This window comes from Bolinopsis microptera, chromosome 4 (assembly GCF_026151205.1).
Source record: "Bolinopsis microptera isolate Bmic1 chromosome 4, MBARI_Bmic_1.0, whole genome shotgun sequence".
Classification (NCBI taxonomy): Eukaryota; Metazoa; Ctenophora; class Tentaculata; order Lobata; family Bolinopsidae; genus Bolinopsis; species Bolinopsis microptera.
The window spans coordinates 2,088,791-2,107,268 of NC_087075.1; the positions used below are offsets into that span (position 1 = coordinate 2,088,791).

General features: G+C 40.5%; 1 protein-coding gene across 2 annotated transcripts in view; it reads right to left on the reverse strand.

Annotated features, from left to right (window-relative positions):
• Window positions 1-2,065: 2,065 nt before the first annotated feature.
• The window catches only part of LOC134814190 (plasminogen-like), a 39,707-nt gene continuing 23,294 nt past the window's right edge, over window positions 2,066-18,478 (reverse strand). The window contains exons 2-7 of one of the 2 annotated variants that reach the window (XM_063822247.1): window positions 15,287-15,376; window positions 9,132-9,264; window positions 8,800-8,847; window positions 8,516-8,592; window positions 6,668-8,165; window positions 2,066-2,219 (exon numbers count right to left, since the gene is read on the reverse strand). In XM_063822247.1, coding sequence (XP_063678317.1) covers window positions 7,906-8,165; window positions 8,516-8,592; window positions 8,800-8,847; window positions 9,132-9,264; window positions 15,287-15,341 — 573 coding nt within the window. In that variant the 5' untranslated portion in view covers window positions 15,342-15,376 and the 3' untranslated portion in view covers window positions 2,066-2,219; window positions 6,668-7,905. Of the gene's footprint in view, window positions 2,220-6,667; window positions 8,166-8,515; window positions 8,593-8,799; window positions 8,848-9,131; window positions 9,265-15,286; window positions 15,392-18,478 lie in introns of both variants that reach the window. The other variant, XM_063822245.1, reaches the window with a different exon arrangement.

Genomic DNA, 18,478 nt, shown 5'->3' on the forward strand with positions numbered 1-18,478 from the left:
TGACGTGTACGTTTCGGTCACCTGCAGAAAAAGGAAGTGAGATATCGAAAATCTGAGACAAACCCGATCGATAAAATCCTTTCAGGTAGGTGCTAGTCAAGATTTCATCTCTTCAGACATTAAGATGGCTTCAAACACCTCACAAAAAGTTTTCAAAAGTAAAATCTACTCGCGACTTGCAAAAAGCACCATAAAACGTGCCCTCATAGATTTTTGAGGGCAAGTTTTTGAGCGCGCCGTGTGACTTTGTCTCAGCAACAGCGGGTATAGTTACAATCTCGCAACTATGAACAGACAAGGAAAATATTGTATTAATATCTGTCAAAGGAATTTAATGTATTTTAACAACTTGTTCTAATAATGCTAATAACTTTAGTAGTGGAACAGCAATACTAAGGTAATGGGACTACTGCGGACCCTCTACCGGCCAAACCTTGTTAACAAAGCAGTAGTCCCATTACCTTAGTATTGCTGTTCCACTACTAAAGAAATAATCCCGATAACACTCAACCTCTGCCTGATCCAGAGGATATCACCATTTTACCTTCACACAGACATCGAACGCTGTAAGAAGATGACGATCAGACCTCATTAATGCTAATAACTAATCGATGAACCACATAAATGGTCGGCCCGGTGTGAGTGTATAGTATTGATTGTGATCTGAAATGGGGCGCTGTTATTGGTTAATACAGCGGCCAATCAGGATCGAGCTGGTTTGTGGCTGCAGTCCAAATTTAGGATCATATCTGATTAGGTACCTAATTAGTGATTATGCACTTTAAAGTAAGATTAACTCGGTATTCACAATCCACATTAAATCGCTACATGTTGCAAATCAGCTGATATTTGTAACTTTAAAAAATGATTGTAACTTATATATTTATACAGCTCCCCAGTTTAACAAGCATTCAGGATAGAAGAACCAGCAGCGGTTAATGACACTAAAACAGAAGTGGAGAACAGTAAGAACAGCAGAAAGAGTGGAGTGAGATAAATATCTTCTCTTTTTCTGCACTGGTTACTGATACTCAACAGTTATTCTAGAAAATTCTGGCCTGGGTTATGTTTTAAAATTAGATATGGCCAGGCCCATGTCAGTTTTGTTTATGATCTATTTATCATGAAAAATGATTGTGCTCGGAGTGATCCAGCTCGTCATCATTGAGATTCAGGCAAATTTAGGATGTTCAAAAGGTGCAGGACGTTCATTGATACATGTTACGTATCACAAATATCAAAGATATTCGCGCGCGAAAAGTGGCATGTCAAGACGTTCACTGTTCAGCTCGTCAAAATGCCGAAAATCCCGATTTACTGCGTAGCTTTTTCCTTTTTCCCAAACTCCGCGGTAAATCGGGATGCACTTGGTAATGTTCATCATTATCATAACATCTTGTTGTGTTATTTGTGGTTCAAATGCAAATTTTCAGTTACCTGGGGACCCCAGGCTATTATTACGCCGCCCAGTAAATTTCCAGTAGATCCCCGTGGACTTGATTCTTCCCAATTGGATCATTAATTGAAAATTAATTATCTTTCAGTTGTGTGACGAGATAAAGCTGAAGTCTGAAGATCTCCTCAAAAATCTGAAACACACGGACACATTGAATCAATTGCTACACGTTATATACCTCTTATCTTTTTTTAGAAAAGGCCTTTTTCTACACATACAGGAAGTTAAATGTTCTTTTCGATATTCCTGCTCAATAAATCACATACGGGATATTAAAAGTAGTAAAATTAGGCCGAGTTTTTATGTTATATTTATAAACCTCGGCGGCATTTATTGCATGAGCTAAGTCAACTTTCAGCTACTCTTAATCATGAATGTTTGAAATCGTGCACTATAAAAAAGCATTGATCTCTTAAAAAAGATTTTTTGGACGCTGATTTCGAAACACTCCCAGAGTAGAGAAAGCCATTGACCAGCAAGCTCAGAACAACTGTTTCACTTGTCCTACATAGTCTCTACTACCGCATATTATCCCTGGAATCATTATCTTATCATGAGACTGATAAACAGCGAACCTCTCCAGGATCTCACACAATAAAAATACCAATATTTGAGGAGCCGATAAAGTTGCTCAATTATCAAATTTCTAATCATCACAACTAACAATACTATTACTTTATTGGAACCCAAACTTTAAAAGTCTTTTTTAATCTTTTTAAAGCATATCTTACACTTTCTTTCTAAATTTAACTTCACTAAGAAACTATTCATATAAAACTATTCTATAATTGCTTTTGCGTTGATTTAGTCGCTCTCTTATCAGTTGTTGATAATCGCACTGTGCTATCATTGTGCATACATTGTACTGTGAGTGTGGCTATACACAAGTGGTTGTACATTATCTGAAATGGAGTTATCGAATGAATTATCGATCGGGAACTTGTTTCTCCGTGCGGGAACGAACAAAATAGTAAAACAAGTCATCTCGAAGTTTGATCATTCAAAAAAGCGAGCTGAAAATCTCAAAGCATTAAAGTCGTCTAATCTTGAAATGTTGGAGCATTGTGCTGAATTTTTGTGTATTAACTTAGCTGACAGTGATCGTAATAAGATTTACACAAAGGACACACTTGCCAGTAGAATACTGTTCCAGTTAAACGCTTTGCTCCCCTCACAATGCCCGGAGTGTAACCAGAAATACGTGATAGATCTCGAGCCGGATCAGAAACCGCTTTTTCACTGCCATATGTGTTTTCGGGGATCTCACGATTGTGCTGTTGTATCTGGTTTTCATGATGTTTTAACTCAGGCTTCGATAGACCTACCTTCTAGCTACGTTTGGCTGTGCAAATCTTGCAACGAGTCTAGTGTGCCTATTGTGTCTAGAAAGAGGAAAACTCCCCATGATAGCGTGAGTATCACGGACCCCGCTATCCTTGCGAGACTTAATGCTGACACTATATCTTCTTCGCAAGTTTCCTCGCCTCACAACGAAACATCGGAATCTTTCAAGGAGAACCAGGAGAAGTTAAATCTTAATGATCTCAACTCAAAACTGGATAAAGTTGTCAGAGAACGGGTGTGTGAGAAGTATAAGCGAGGAAAATGTCCGCATGGTTTAAGGGGGAAGAAAGAACATGAAGGACGTGTCTGTGAGTTCGAACACCCTAGATACTGTGATAAGTACTGCCGCTTTGGTACTCAGCGTAACTTCGGGTGCAATAAGGGTTCCAGCTGCAAGTTCTTTCACCCCGTGCTCTGTAAGTTCTCTGTCAAGAACAAGCTGTGTACTAACTCAGAGTGCACATTTATCCACCTGAAAGGGACCCGGAGAAAGGAGAATGGTGATGCTCCTCGGCCCAAGAAAGGTGATAAAGCTGCCCCCGCCCCTACAGCTACCCAGGATTCTACCTCAGTTGCTGATTATGGGGCTTCTTTTTTAGAGTTAGCGAGACTGATGGACAGGATGCAAACCTGCTTCACTCGGGAAATCTCGGAAATCCGTGCCAGTCTCCGCCCCAACCCTCAATACCAGTTTCCCCCACCACACCTTCAGTCAGGATTGGCGTACCCACAGCGCCAGTACCCCTATCCGACACCTCTGCTCCCTACCCATGCCCAGATGATGCAGAACGTGCCCACTATTCCTCATGCCTTGTCTTAAACGTGCAGTCCATGAATCCGAGCGCTTCAAGTACAAGCCGTTGGAAGGTGCCCGATATTTCCGCTTACATTAACGATGAACGAGCGAGAAATCATTCCTTACCTTTTGTAGCGCTCACTGAGACTTGGCTCAAACCCTATATGGCTGATGCCCAACTACATGTTCCAGGGTATACAGTCTCCCGATGTGACCGAAGTGGGCGGGTCGGAGGCGGAGTTTTGCTCTATTCCCACATCAACATACCTGTAAGTGAGTGTGATACGTTTGATGATGGTACCTGCGAGGGTTTATTTTGCAGATTCAGCACGATTAATACATGTGTTGTAGTGGCTTATCGACCCCCAAATGCCCCCCTCAGCAGTTTCAACTCACTTTTGGAGTTTATCTCCACGTGTATTCACCGTGTTAATGATGAAAGCTACGATATTATGCTCACAGGTGACTACAACTTACCCTCAATAGACTGGCAGACTGTATCCGTGTCGTCAGGAGGTTCCAGTGAGACTCAGCTATCAGCTCACTCCCTTCTCAACTTCATGGCCAAGCATCTGCTGAGTCAATACGTCCTTTGTCCAACCAGGGGTAACAATGTTCTAGACTTGTTCATCACGAATAACAGCAGACTTGTTACTAATGTTCAGGCACAAGCTACCTCACTGTCTGACCATCATCTGGTGGATGTTATGCTCGCTACCAATCCGCTATCCCGAAAGGAGGCTACCATCCCTAAGTTTGACGAAAGTAGCTTCAGGTCTCTTGACTTTTTTAAGGCGGATTTTGATGCACTAAAGGAGGAGTTACAGGAAGTTAACTGGTCTCAGCTTCGTGACTCATGCTCCTTTGAGGAGTTTCCTGCTCTTTTTACGGAGACCCTGTTCCAGATTTGCTGTTCGTGTGTTCCTCAGAAATCGGTGCCCTCTGGACGTCCTAAGCACAGCAACGCGTTGAGACGGAAATGCAACCGGCAAAAAGCACGACTCCAAGCATTAATTGACAAGAATGTTTCAGAAGACCAGATCAAGGCAGTCAGGAATAAAGTTGCACTCTTACAGTACGACATCATGACTGCACATACCAAGAAACTGGATGAGAAGGAGAACAGAGCCATCGAGAAGATTAAAAGTAATCCGAAGTTCTTCTATAGTTATGCCCGATCCCTCTCAACTATCAAATCCAGTATTAACATGCTATTTGATGCAAACCAGGAGATCACTACTGACACAAAGCAGATGGCGGACTTACTTCAGGAGCAGTTTAGCTCCGTGTTCAGTGATCCAAGCTCTCCTTCTCCTGATATCAAGGACCCAGATTTCCCGTTACCTACGATCGAACATCCGCAAACTCTTGAAGATTTTTGCATCATGGATGACGATATCATATCTGCAATTGGGAATATTCCTCCTAACTCTGCTAGCGGACCTGATGGAATACCTGCTATCCTCTTAAAGAGATGTGCAAAAGAGATGTGCGAGCCGATACGACTCATCTGGAGCGAATCCTTTGAGCGTGGTGAAGTACCTAAGTTCTACAAAGATACCTACATCACTCCTCTATACAAAAAGGGTGATCGGGCGAAAGCTGTCAACTACCGGCCGGTGGCGCTCACATCTCACGTTATAAAAGTGTACGAACGCATACTGCGTGGCAAGATGGTTAGCTTCATAGAGAAGAACGGATTACTCTGTGATAATCAACATGGCTTTCGATCTGGGCGGAGCTGTCTCACCCAACTGCTCAGTCACGTTGATGACATTGTTCAAGGATTGGTGAAAAACGCTGATACTGACGCCATATACCTTGACTTTGCGAAAGCATTTGATAAAGTGGATCACCGACTGCTTATTAAGAAGCTTAGAAGAATGGGAATTCACGAAAAGGTGGTGTCGTGGATCGAATCCTTCTTAAGTGACCGCACACAGTGTGTTGTGTTGGACGGGATGTCATCACTTGCTGCAGCAATCATAAGCGGAGTGCCACAGGGTACAGTTTTGGGCCCGCTGCTTTTCATTTTGTTCATTAATGACATGAAGCTGTGCATCACAGGATGTGTCATTAGATTCTTTGCTGACGATACACGGATTTTGAGGCACATCTATACACTTGAAGATGCAAGTATACTGCAAAATGATCTCAACTCTGTCATCGACTGGGCAAGATGCAATAACATGTCATTGCATGAGGATAAATTTGAGATACTTGTGCACAAACACTGTCCCCGAAACAGCTTGCAAGACCTCCCGTTTGCCATCCTGACGCAAACTTATCAAGTTTCGCATGGTAACATAATGTACCCTACGGATGCAGTCAAAGACCTGGGGGTTTTGATCTCGGCGGACTTGTCTTGGAGCTCCCATGTTACTATGATAGCAGATCGTGCCCGTAAAGTTGCCTCTTGGGTTCTGAGCGCTTTTAGATCGAGAAACAAGATCACTATGCTGACCCTCTACAAGTCATTAGTCAGAAGCCATCTCGAGTATTGTTGTCCCCTCTGGAATTCAACTAAGCAAGCTGATATCGCTGAGCTAGAGGGAGTACAACGTACATTTACGTCCAAAATACATGGTGTGCAACATCTGAACTATTGGCAGAGACTGAAGGCCTTAAAATTGATGTCACTTCAACGGAGGAGAGAACGTTACACTATCATTCATATGTGGAAGATCCTACACAAGAAGTGTCCTAATGATGTCAACGTTCAGTTTACAGATACACTCCGTTATGGCCAGAAAGCAGTAGTCCCTAGCTTGTCAACGTCCAGTAGCCAAAGGAATCAATCGATCTTTGACAGCTCATTTGTAGTGATGGGGCCTCGATTGTGGAACATCATTCCCGCAAACCTGCACCTTATCGAGGACCCCCTACGCTTCAAGTCATTGTTGACGGAGTTTGTTACATCTATTCCGGACGAACCTCCTGTTACTGGATATTGTTGCCAGAACGGGAACTCGTTATTGAACTGGAGCGCAGAAAAGACAGCAACTTCGCTGCACGGGTGGTCAGCCGTTCTGATGACCCGATAGAGGATCTATGAAGCAACCCCAAGTAACCCAAGTAAGTAACCTTCATATCATCAACACCGCCAAAAATGCTACGGTATCCCTCATGCAATGTCGAAGAATTGTCGGCAATTCAGAACGGATTTTAGGTGGATTATATTCTATGCTGTCTGTCGAATGTCGATGGTCGAAGTTTTGGCAGTAAAGTGCTCACAACACAGCTTCTGAAGGCTCTAGAAGGTTCCCGATACCATCAGAGTGTTCAGGACACTCCGTTCTATCATATAAGAAGTAAGAACCCTAAAAGAAGTCCCAGGGCTCGAGCAGAAAAGTGTGATTTTTGCCCGTAACAGCCTCAACTATGATACAAAAGGAGTCCACTTCATATTCATAAAAAGATAAAACCAAAAGTTCACGAAGTCTAACTAACTGTAAATAACTAAATAATATTAACCCACATGCAAGCCTTAATTTTCCTAGTTACCTGATTTTAATAGATCAGTTAGCTAATTACCTGCAGGGGCAGTTAACTAGCAATCATGCTCAAAACAAAGCGTCGAGGTGAAATACCGGTAGCTTCTGGTGTTTTTATGTCCTTTTTATTCAAATGTAAAACTAGCTGAGCTGTAAAAACACTACTATGCTCAGAAGGAACTACACACACCCAAAACTTTAATAACTCACGTAATTCGTATCAGAATTGCTAAAAGTAAAACATTTTAGAGAATATAGATTATAGATATGGGTCAAACTTAGATTTCCTGGCACGCCACTCCCTTTTTCATCACTATAACTTGATGACACTTTGAGCCAGGGACTCCAAAGTTTCTACACACTTTTGGTTTGGTAATTGAAGCGCTTTCCCAAAATTTCAAGTTGGTTATCGGCACTTAAAATGGTCATAACTCGGCTTAGTTATAAGCCGAGTTGTGATGAAATTTTACGAAATTTTCAGGAAATCTAAGTTTGACCCATATCTCTATATTCTCTGAAATATTTTAGCAATACAAATTACGTGAGTTATTAAAGGGTTGCGTGTGGGTAGTTTCTTCAGGGCCACCCTGTAATATACTGTATTTAAATTTAATTATAGGTATGTATTTGTACGCACAAAATGCGACAACTTTCACACTTATTTAATTCTACCAAATATGTTACCAAATATTATTATTAAGCCACAGCTTAGGATATGGATTATTGATATTTTTGCGTTCTAGTCCATATTCAATTTCATCCCTATTCGTTTTATGGTGTTCAAACATTTTCAGTGCTAAGTGACCGGGTGACGCCTAATAAATAATGTTCATTGCACACAGCAAAGTAACAAAGAGGATACTGATCTTGCTATATCCAGCACCTGAGTATTCGTGATCTGAGCAGGGTTGGGAGTTGCAAATATCCGTCTCCTCGCTGTCCCCTTCGCATTCCTTTCCTCCGTTCTCAGGACTTGGGTTTGTACAGGTCTTACTCCTCATATGAGTACCTCCTCCACATTCAGCAGAACAGGCCGACCATTCTCCAAATTCACTCCATCCACCGTCAACTGCAACTCATTTTAGTGTTATCATATAATTTTGATTGTTTACAAATTTATAAACTGGTTAAACCGTCATTCTAGAGGGGGGCGAAAAAGAGGCGTTTGGACTGTTTCTGCTGCTAAAAACTGTTATTCTACCACAGCTTCAAAATGTTTATGAAAATGATAGCCTGGGGTCCCCACTCTAAACTATATCATTGGATCAATGAAAAACTAGTTTAAGTGAAGTAACTGCACCCACACGCAACCTTTCAAATTTCGGAGCTGAGAGTATAGACATTATAGACACACGCCACACATGATCTCAGCTATAATAGTATAATATTATGAGTATTTATGATTTAATTTGGTAAAATGCTTACCAGGGCATGTAGGTATTTCACATAACCCCCCTCGAGGATTAGTTCCCTCACTATTCAAACACCAGGGTTTTGATTCACTGAGGAAAATGACGACACATGTTATAATGAAGAATTTCTAAAAGTAAAAAGAAATTTCTCAGATCATTTATATTCCAAAGCCCCTTCATTGCAGTTTTATTGTAGATTTTACTTAAATTGTAATAAATGTTTGTGCCCCTACCTTGTGGTCGACTTGATAACAATGATTATGGAACACTACCAGATATCAGATATTGAAGACTTACCCGTCTGGATTTCTGCAATAGTTCTCTTCCAGTCCTGAATCAGGGTAGCTGAAAATGTTTTTGTAATAAGATATTTTCCTCAAGTAGGTAGTGTTGTGAACTAACAATTTGGCTTCTGTTGAGAGCCCTTTTAGAAAAAATTCAAAGTTTGGGTGTAAAATTATTTAAGACGCTCGATTAAATAGAGTACATGCATCTATCTTCCAAAATCCGAATAATTTGGATAAGAATAAATCTAATTCTGGATTATGTCGTATTGTGGTCGCCTGTGGGTGAGACTAGCTTATACCTGTTGTGCCTTATAAGCTTATAGAAGCACCAAGAAAACTTACTCCTCAGGAGCTCTGCCGTGTTCATTAGGTGATTGAGAGTCCCATCTCTGGCAGATGAGTCCTGATGCTGTGACAGATACAGTTCCCCTGTAGTCTGATCCATCCTCACCCGCTTTGACACACTCGTCTGGAGCTGGAGTTAATCCATTTGTTATTCTTTTTAGAAACGTTAATAATGAATAAAAGTAGTTTCTTGATAGAAGAAACTGCTCACGAAGGAAGAGACTAAAGATAAAGAGCCTGAGTTTGACAGTGAAGAAGCATCTAAGTTCTTTGAAAAGGAGTACAAAGATAATAACCGAGAGCGTGACTATGTAAACCCCACAGGACTGAAAGACCTTGACAAACCTAATTGGATCTGCAGTACAGTGCCACCCACATGGGATGAATTCCACCTAAAACTTAAGTCAAGGAGACATAGGTCAGCACATGGGTCAAATGTTGTCAACTACCTGATCTACAAGAAGTGTCGAACTTTCAGTCACCATCTACACCATATGATATGCAGGATTTGGAAAACAGGAGTTGTCCCCCCACAGTGGAAGGTGGGAGTGAGCACATTAATTCCTAAAACGGATGACCTGAAAGATCCTGGCAAGTTCCGTAACATCACACTCCAAAACTGTAGGGGGAGGTTTTCTTCACAAGTCCACGTGATCTGGATTGACTTTATGAATGCGTATGGGAGAGTCCCGCACAGCCTTATTATTTATGCCCTACGCCGGTACCACCTACCTGAAAGCTTCATTAAGCTTATAATTGAGTATTATGGAAGCCTAAGTGCCCTAGTTAAGTGCAGGAAATGGACATCCAGAACATTCTGGTATGAGCTAGGCCTGTTCCAGGGAGACCCACTGATCCTGTTCCTTATAGTATTCAACGTCTTACTGGAACTTCTAGCTGTACTGTGCAGTCAAGTTGGGTATGAGCCAAGCTTCAGTGATAGCAAGACCTCAAAGAAAGCATTTGCTGATGACCTATAACCCTGTTGTCGTTAAGAGCGAGAAGGAGATGAAGAAGATGTTGAAGGTAGTAAAAGAGTTCCTGGACTGGTCGAAGAAAATGAATGCTAAACCATCGAAGTGCCTGTCTATGTTTATGAAGTGTACTGGAGGAAAGTACAATACCTATGATGCAGAGTACTAAGCGAACAACAGGTGCCGTCCATTATCCAAGCACCAATGAAGTTCCTAGGAATGTACATGTATGTAGATCTTGAGGTGAAGGAAATTTGGTCCATGATTAAGAAGAAGCTAGAGGACCTTTTGGAAACAAAGTCTAATGATGAAATCACGGGTCCAATGAAGGCGTGGGTGTATAACCACCTCATCATTAGTAAGATGTCATGGGGGTTAACTGTTTATAACCTACGCATCACATTTGTGAGAGAGCTTGAGGCATTGTGTAACAGATACCTTAAGAAGTGGCTAGGGATTGTGCATCCTTGTACCACCACCGTACTCTACAGGAGTAGAGACCAGAAAGGATTGCAGCTGAAAAACATCTGCACTGAGTACAAAGTCATCCAACGTATTAAGGGACACCAACTTTGTAACTCTAGTGACCCCTACAGCAAAAAAGTGTACTCTAACCATAAGGCTATTGCAGACACACAGAAGATGTGGTCTTATCCCAAAGAGCTGAAAGACCGTCAGCGCCAACTTTACTTCCAAGAGTTAGTTGGAGAACCTGTAGTTGGTACAACTGACCTCGGGTATGGGACAAGATATGAGGACACATCAGAGAGGAAACTGCTAACCAACATGGTGAGGACCTTTGATGAAGAGACACTTATTTGTTCACTTGTTGACAAAAAGCGGCAAAACCTCTTTCTCACATGGGAAAATACAATGACATTTCACACCACGTGGAATAACCTGATCTATCAACTTAGTCCGCAACTGTCATGCTATCCATGAAACTGCGTCAACACCTAGCAACCTAAAGCTTTGGAATAAAGCCGTTTCAGAAACTGTAAACTCTGCAGCAAACAAGGGACACTCAATCATAACCTCACGTTCTGCAAGGTTGCACTAAGACAGGGACGTTTCAACTGGCGCTATGATCAGGTCCTACGTGAAATCATGAAGACTGTTTCATCACAGATTGACGAGGTTAATTCCGAAATCGCCAAGGAACCGAAGAGGGCACCGTCGGTCTTTCACAAGGCAGGCAATAAGCGCGAGAAGGTTACCCTAGCTGCTGACCCAACTCATCATAAGACCCAAAGATATTTCTTTTCAGATGCCAACAACTAGAAGATAATATTTGATGAGGATGAGAGACAGAGGAACTTCCCGCAGCACATTGCAGCTACACCACTAAGACCTGATGTAGTGATCTATCCAGATAAAGTAAAGTAGGTTTATCTAATGGAGCTGACTTGTGGAAATGAGCAGAACTTTGCTGATCAAGAGAAGCGAAAGATGAAAAGATATCAGCAGCTGACAGAAGTGATAGAAGCCAACGGATGGGCTTGCAAGCTCCAGACAGTAGAAGTGGAAGCTCGATGCATTTACAACTATAGCCTCCCAACCTTTATGAACCACCTGAACGTAAAGAACAAAGAGAAGAAGAAGATCGCTGAGATCAGCCTGAGGACATCGTATACCATCTATTTGTCCAGAAACACTATCATATGGACAGATGATTGGGAGTTAACCAAGAGACCAGTAATAACATAGTAGGAGCGTAGAATGTTTGGGCCCAGAAAACATGTTTAATACCGCTATGAACCCGTTATAATCACCGAGTCTAGTAATTGTTTAGGAGAGTTCTCTGGCAGTTACGAAACTCGAGAGACTGTGGGATACTGAAGGGAAAGGAAGCAGTTCTAACGAGCTCTTCTCAAACTCAAGGATATATCTTGTGAACTCGGCTAGTATATATGAAACATTTGTCATGGAGTTGTAGAGGGAGTTATGTGCCTCGCCGGGCTAAAACGGCCAGGTAGCGCAGTTGGTTAGAACGCCTGTCTTACAACCGTTAGGTTGCGAGTTCGAAACCCACTGACTGCCTGGTCGTGGGGTGAGCGTCGTCGACGTTCAGCTAAGGATCATGAGTGGTCTATGCAGCCCCCCGGTCTACTCAGCCGAATACTCGAGAAATCGGGTGTGAGGGTTAAATGAGGAGCTGCACATTGCAGCAAAGTCTCGGACGAAGAAAGTATGGTACACACTACCTTAACCGTCACTGGCCAAAAAGATCCTTCGGCTTCCTGTAATTGGCTGGTTGCACTTGTGTAACATTGTGGCTGTTGGAATACACCGAAGTAAAATAAGTGTCTAGATAAAAAAAAAAGTAGTGGATGACCTTGCTGTACGGCAAGTTAAACAAGGATCTGAAACTACTAGGTTCCGTACAGACTCAACTCTGCACCCGTGTCAATATGTTCAATATATGCAACGGACTATATGTTCAATATATGCAACGGACTTTATAAGCCAGGGACTACTATGAAAGTGATGATGCTGTGTTGTTGAAAGACCTTCGACCAATCAAAGATGTACCTCATCACGCCAAGCAGTTATGCTTGTAGGTGAATATACACTTATAGATAAGAGTACAACAACTTTGTAACACTCCGATGGCTTGATAGTGAGGTTCAGGTATCCCCTTCAACAAATGTAATCCAGTGTTCTCACTTCTCGGCCCACAGGTTCCTCCTATTAGAAAATTTTTGATTTTGGTAAATGTGTGCTGACTCCACCACCTATGTATTTAACCTAATATTTAGTGTATTACAGGTAGACATTGACTTAGGTAGGTATTTTTCTCTTAAGGTAGATATTAAGAATTTGGTAAATTTCTTAATTGTATGACTATTTCCATTATTGAGACGTTTTAAATATTTGATTTAAGAGGTTTTTTTTATAGGACTGGTTCACAGTGTGAACAGATTCCAGATTTATATATTTTTTAAGTGATATTTAATAAATGATTAAAAGAACCAATTTTAAAGTTGCCATAGTAAAGCCTTTAGGTCCAAAAATATACCCATTATGCTCACGTAAACACAACTCTAAATCAGTAGGCTGTCACTCTATTAATGCACCACACCGCTTCCTCCACTGCACTAAAAGTTATACAATAAATTCTTCAATCCTAATTTTGGATCGTGATGGAGACCGGTGTCCATACAAAAATTTTACTAGGTTGCCGTTTGGTGTGAGCAATAGCGAACAGCACGAACACTCCTTTGCCCCGTCAACCTATATCTAATCTATTTAAAGAGTGACAACCATACTACACATTGAATTAGGATTCCTTTAAATATCAGATTGATTTATTGTAAACTTGTTTACTCTGTAATAAATGGCATAAAATTGAATTTTTGTTTAACTGAATTTTTGTTTAACTGAGGTAGATTAATTAGATTGGGGTATGCGGTAAATCTGCGATTGCGGTAAATATGAGGATTTCTGGAATTCCTGGAAATGATCTTACTTTACCTCACGTTTGCACCCCGACACTTAGTGGACCGACAATGGTATGGGGGTCACGACATGATGGTATGGGGGTCACGACAATGGTATGGGGGTCACGACTTCATACAAATCTTAATCAGGTAACCGGAAGTTAACCCAGTAGAGGAATCTACGAATCTTTCAAACTTTGGAACAATCATCTTATTGATAAGGGAATATTTTATATCTCAGATTTCCTTTCTGAGATTGACCCGAATATAAAACTTTAATTTTTACACTCTGCAACTTGTCAGGTGCAGGGAAGCAAAATTCAGGATAAAATATACGATTCTATTTGCCCAAACGAGCTGTCCCCTTTATGTCAATGGGTTATCGACTTAAATAGTCATTCCATCGATTGGGCAGTCGTTCTAAGCAACCTGTTTTTCTTAGTATCAAAACATTTTAAGTTGATTCAAGTTCAATACAAACTTTCAATGAGGATCACAACGTGTAGATACATAAGACATAACATGAAGATTGTTACAGATACTCCCATGTGTAGCCTGTGTAAAACATATTTAGAAACTATTCCTCATATTTACCTCCATTGTATTCACACAAATAGCTTCATCACATTACTTGAAGACTTTATCAAAAGGAAAATCGATAGTAATTACAAAGATCCCACTAAAATTAATTTTATAGTTTGTAATCACACTTCACAAATTATAAATTATTTTAATATCGTTGCCAAATGGTACAATAGCAAAAAATTCCAGGCAGGAGACATGCCGATCTGGCAGGGGTATATCAAACTTCTTAAGCTATCTCTACAGGGGATAAAATAGGTCAAAAAAGTTCTATTGTGTCGACCTTGGCCGATTAGGGCATTATGTCCACTCCATTAATTATATTGCTTTCTATGTCATTAAATTTGTATTGGTTATTGTTACTATCTTGCAGTGCTACTAGCTGTTTTTTTGTAGTCATGCCCTGCTTCCTTCCTTTCCTAAATTCCTTAAAAGCTCCTCCTCTCTTACACCCTTTTCACTCACTTCTTTTCACTCATTCACTTCATATCTTATTACCACAGTATCCGCCAAAACCAACATGGCCCAAGTAGAAAGGGGCCTTGACGTTGTTTCCCACTTGGCCCTGCATCCCATACTGACGGTCGGCCTCCAGTCCCACTCTCAAAAAAACTTACCTTCAGTGAAAGCCAATGGTCAGCAAATAGCGATGTTAGAGCTTGGTGGGAACAAATCCTGACCTCCTTTTACACCTTTGGGACGACCCTCGCAAATGCGAGAGGAATGACCCCGGGGAGGGCTCCATTAGTTTTAGTAGGTTGCATATTTTATTAAAAATAAAGAATAAAGAATAAAAAAATTTAAAAAATAGAATAAAAAAAACTTAACTCTCTGTACTACCCTGCTGTACTAAATGTCGTACACTAATACATGCCTAAATACGTTCCTAAAATACGTGCTAAAACGAGTATACAACAACTGTTAGAGCAATCTTATACTCTATTCGCTGTCTAGTTGGAAGAAAATGGGCCTTTTTCAGGAATGTAGTGACCCTGTCCCATTTTTAATAGCTTTTCTTATTTCTACCAAACAAGAATCGTACACAGGAATTTTGTGCCTTCAGGAGTTTCTTTATGAGAAAATCAGGTAAACCATAGATAAATATAACATGTGTCTTGTTATTATTATATAGCATGCAAAAAGTACTTATACTTACTGGCATCAACAACTACCAGCAACAATATGGCAGCTAGGGACACTGTTAACTTCATCTTTGAATTCTTGTCACCACTGTGATATTTCCGCTGTACAATTTAATCCTATGTTAAAGTTTTGGATTAAACAAATTGAAAACAACAGGGTGATGATTATGGACTCTATGCACCAAAACAGGATTTTGTGTCGTTCAGCTCAAATGACTTCACAAGAACTTCAGTGACCACCTCACGGCTCACATAGGGCCTGTCAAGATATCATGGATAACTTAGCTGATCCACCGGAATCCTACGCGCCGCTTTCTTCTCGAAATATTTTAGACTGACTTAAATTTTGAGTTTTCTCACGCTTTAAATCTAGGTTATTTCGATTTAATATGATCAAACATATCATGACAGCTCATTGATATAAAGGCCACGCAATCGATTTTATTTAATAAATGTGTTTAACTTTAATCCGTAAAAACTTGCACTCTGTGCATGACTGGTACATTACATTTTGAAGAAATGAATGATTTATTTCTTCAAAAGGTAATGTACCAGTCATGCACAAAAAGAAAATTTTTACCGATTAAATTTAAACGAAATATTCAAATTATAAAGCGTAAATATAACAAACTGTTAAACTCTACTAGTATAATATGATGTTGTCAAGGGTTACTTGGCAGAAAAAGTCAATAATAAGTGACGTTCAGGAAAAATTGATGGTCGAAAAAAATTGAAAATTGAAAATAAGACACAAGTCCGCAAATGAGCTGGCGGTGGGATCGAATGATAAATTAGCTTAGCCGACTGAATGATTCAATGAAAGAAGAAATATTTCAAGACTGTATTATATAATTGCAATAATTCTGCATTTAATGGAGGATTTCTGAAATTCCTGGAAATAATCTTACTTTACCTCACGTTTGCACCCCGACACTAAGTGGACCGACAATGGTATGGGGGTCACGACATGATGGTATGGGGGTCACGACAATGGTATTTTTTTTTTATCTAGACACTTATTTTACTTCGGAGTATTCCAACAGCCATATTGTTACACAAGTGTAACCAGCCAATTACAGGAAGCCGAAGGATTTGTTTTTAGCCAGTGACGGTTAAGGTAGTGTGTACCATACTTTCTTCGCCCGAGACTTTGCTGCAATGTGCAGCTCCTCATTTAACCCTCACACCCGATTTCTCGAGTATTCGGCTGAGTAGACCGGGGGGCTGCATAGACCACTCACGATCCTTAGCTGAATGTCAACGACACTCACCCCACGACCAGGCAGGCAGTGGGATTTGAACCCGCAACCTCACGATTGCAAAGCTGGCTAACCAACTGCGCTACCTGGCCGTTAAAAAATGGGGGTCACGACTTCATACAAATCTTAATCAGGTAACCGGAGGAATCTACGAATCTTTCCTAGCCGTTAAGTAAACATCTACGGTAACGTAATGCTTCCCTTGACGATAACCCAGCCTGCGGACATACTATGTTTCTAAGATGAACATATATCTCTGCGGCTATATCTATCCTCAGGATGCCAGATAATGTGAAAAAACACTTCAATTTATATTGGTCGTTCGCTTTTCTTATTCTGATTCATTCACGGCCGATTTCATTCTCGGCAACATTTCGCGTTTAGTACAGAAACGGTAATTTAAATTGATATCATTTCCTTTTATTTGGAAAAAGGAAACTTTTGTTACGTTCCATGCACTTTATAATATTACCCAGTTTTGGGTTTTGGTTGAAAACTATTTCCAATGGAATTGAACATGAAATAATTTAAGTTTAACTACATATATATTGTATAGTGTCAGTGACAAATAAAAGTGTCAATGCAAATGCAAATATTTATATGTGCCATTAATTTACGAGAGGGCCGCCAAAATTTTTGTCGAAATAATTTTTGGGAACTAAGAGTAAAATAATAGACTTTCTAATTGTGGTACGAGAGAGCATATATATATATATACATATCACCGGAGACTCGCGGGCGGAACAAAATATTGCACGCGCACGCGCGTGCAATATTTCATATGTCCCCGAGGGCGCTAGCCCGAGGAGGACATATTTTCGTATAGCACGAAGGGCCCATCGGGCCCGAGTGCTATACGATTTTTCCGCCCGCGGGTCGAGGTGATGTGGATTATATCCACCAGCGGGCGTATTACATTTAATATAGAATCTTATAAATAAACAATGGAGCTTGTATAAAAGTCAACTCTAGAAAAGGTCGCCACTAATTGTTGTAACCATGGTAACACGTCACGTGTTCAATGTAAGCCAATCATAAAGGGCTTTGTCGTATAAAGGGGCTCGAGATGCACTGCATTCCCGGGCCGTTACGTGGGAATAATGAATGTAATGTCAGTGACGATGAATATCAATAATATAGGGGGATTATAGTGCTGATGTGTATTATGTAGTGTGTTACAATAATTTTGATATAAATCAAAATATCATGTCATCTGCTCACGAGCTGCATGAGCAGTCCTACCGGACACAAAAATGAAATGTATAATATTATATATATAGTCAGTGTAATATAAGGAATTTCACATGGAGACGATACAGAAACTGAAAATATTTTAGAGAACTCCTGGCTATATTGCTACTGGTCAAATTAAATGTCACTTGTTAGCGGGCTATATCATGAGCGGGCTGTAGAGATATCGGGCCCTTTGACAGCGGGCTGGTGAGAGCCCGCTATGCGAAAAAGCGCACGCTGGTGGATATACGCTTTTCTGGTTAGAGTTGTGAGCATAATCGACGACACATTCCTATCCTATATAAATATTTTCTTCGAATTTCCTGACCCAATAGATCAGTGATCTAAGAAAACATACTGATACAGGAAGTTAAATGTTTTCTTCGATATTCATGACCCAATAAATCACATACGGTGTAAACTGTAAAGTTGGGTCGAGTTTATAAATCATAAATCTCGGCGGCGTTTATTACATGATTATTATAGATTATAGTCAACTTTAAGTTACTATTAAAGTCTTAAGTCGTGCATTAAAAAAAAGTATTGCTCTCATAAAATTATAACGACAAGACGTTATTCGAGTCAGCAAAGCTGAATACCTCCGATCATATTTTGTGATTCGTATGAGCTCTGAAAATCGTGTTGGTTCGTTTTCATCTTGGCCGATTGGCATTGAAAACGGGTAGTCTCAATATTCATTTGTTGTCAACTTAC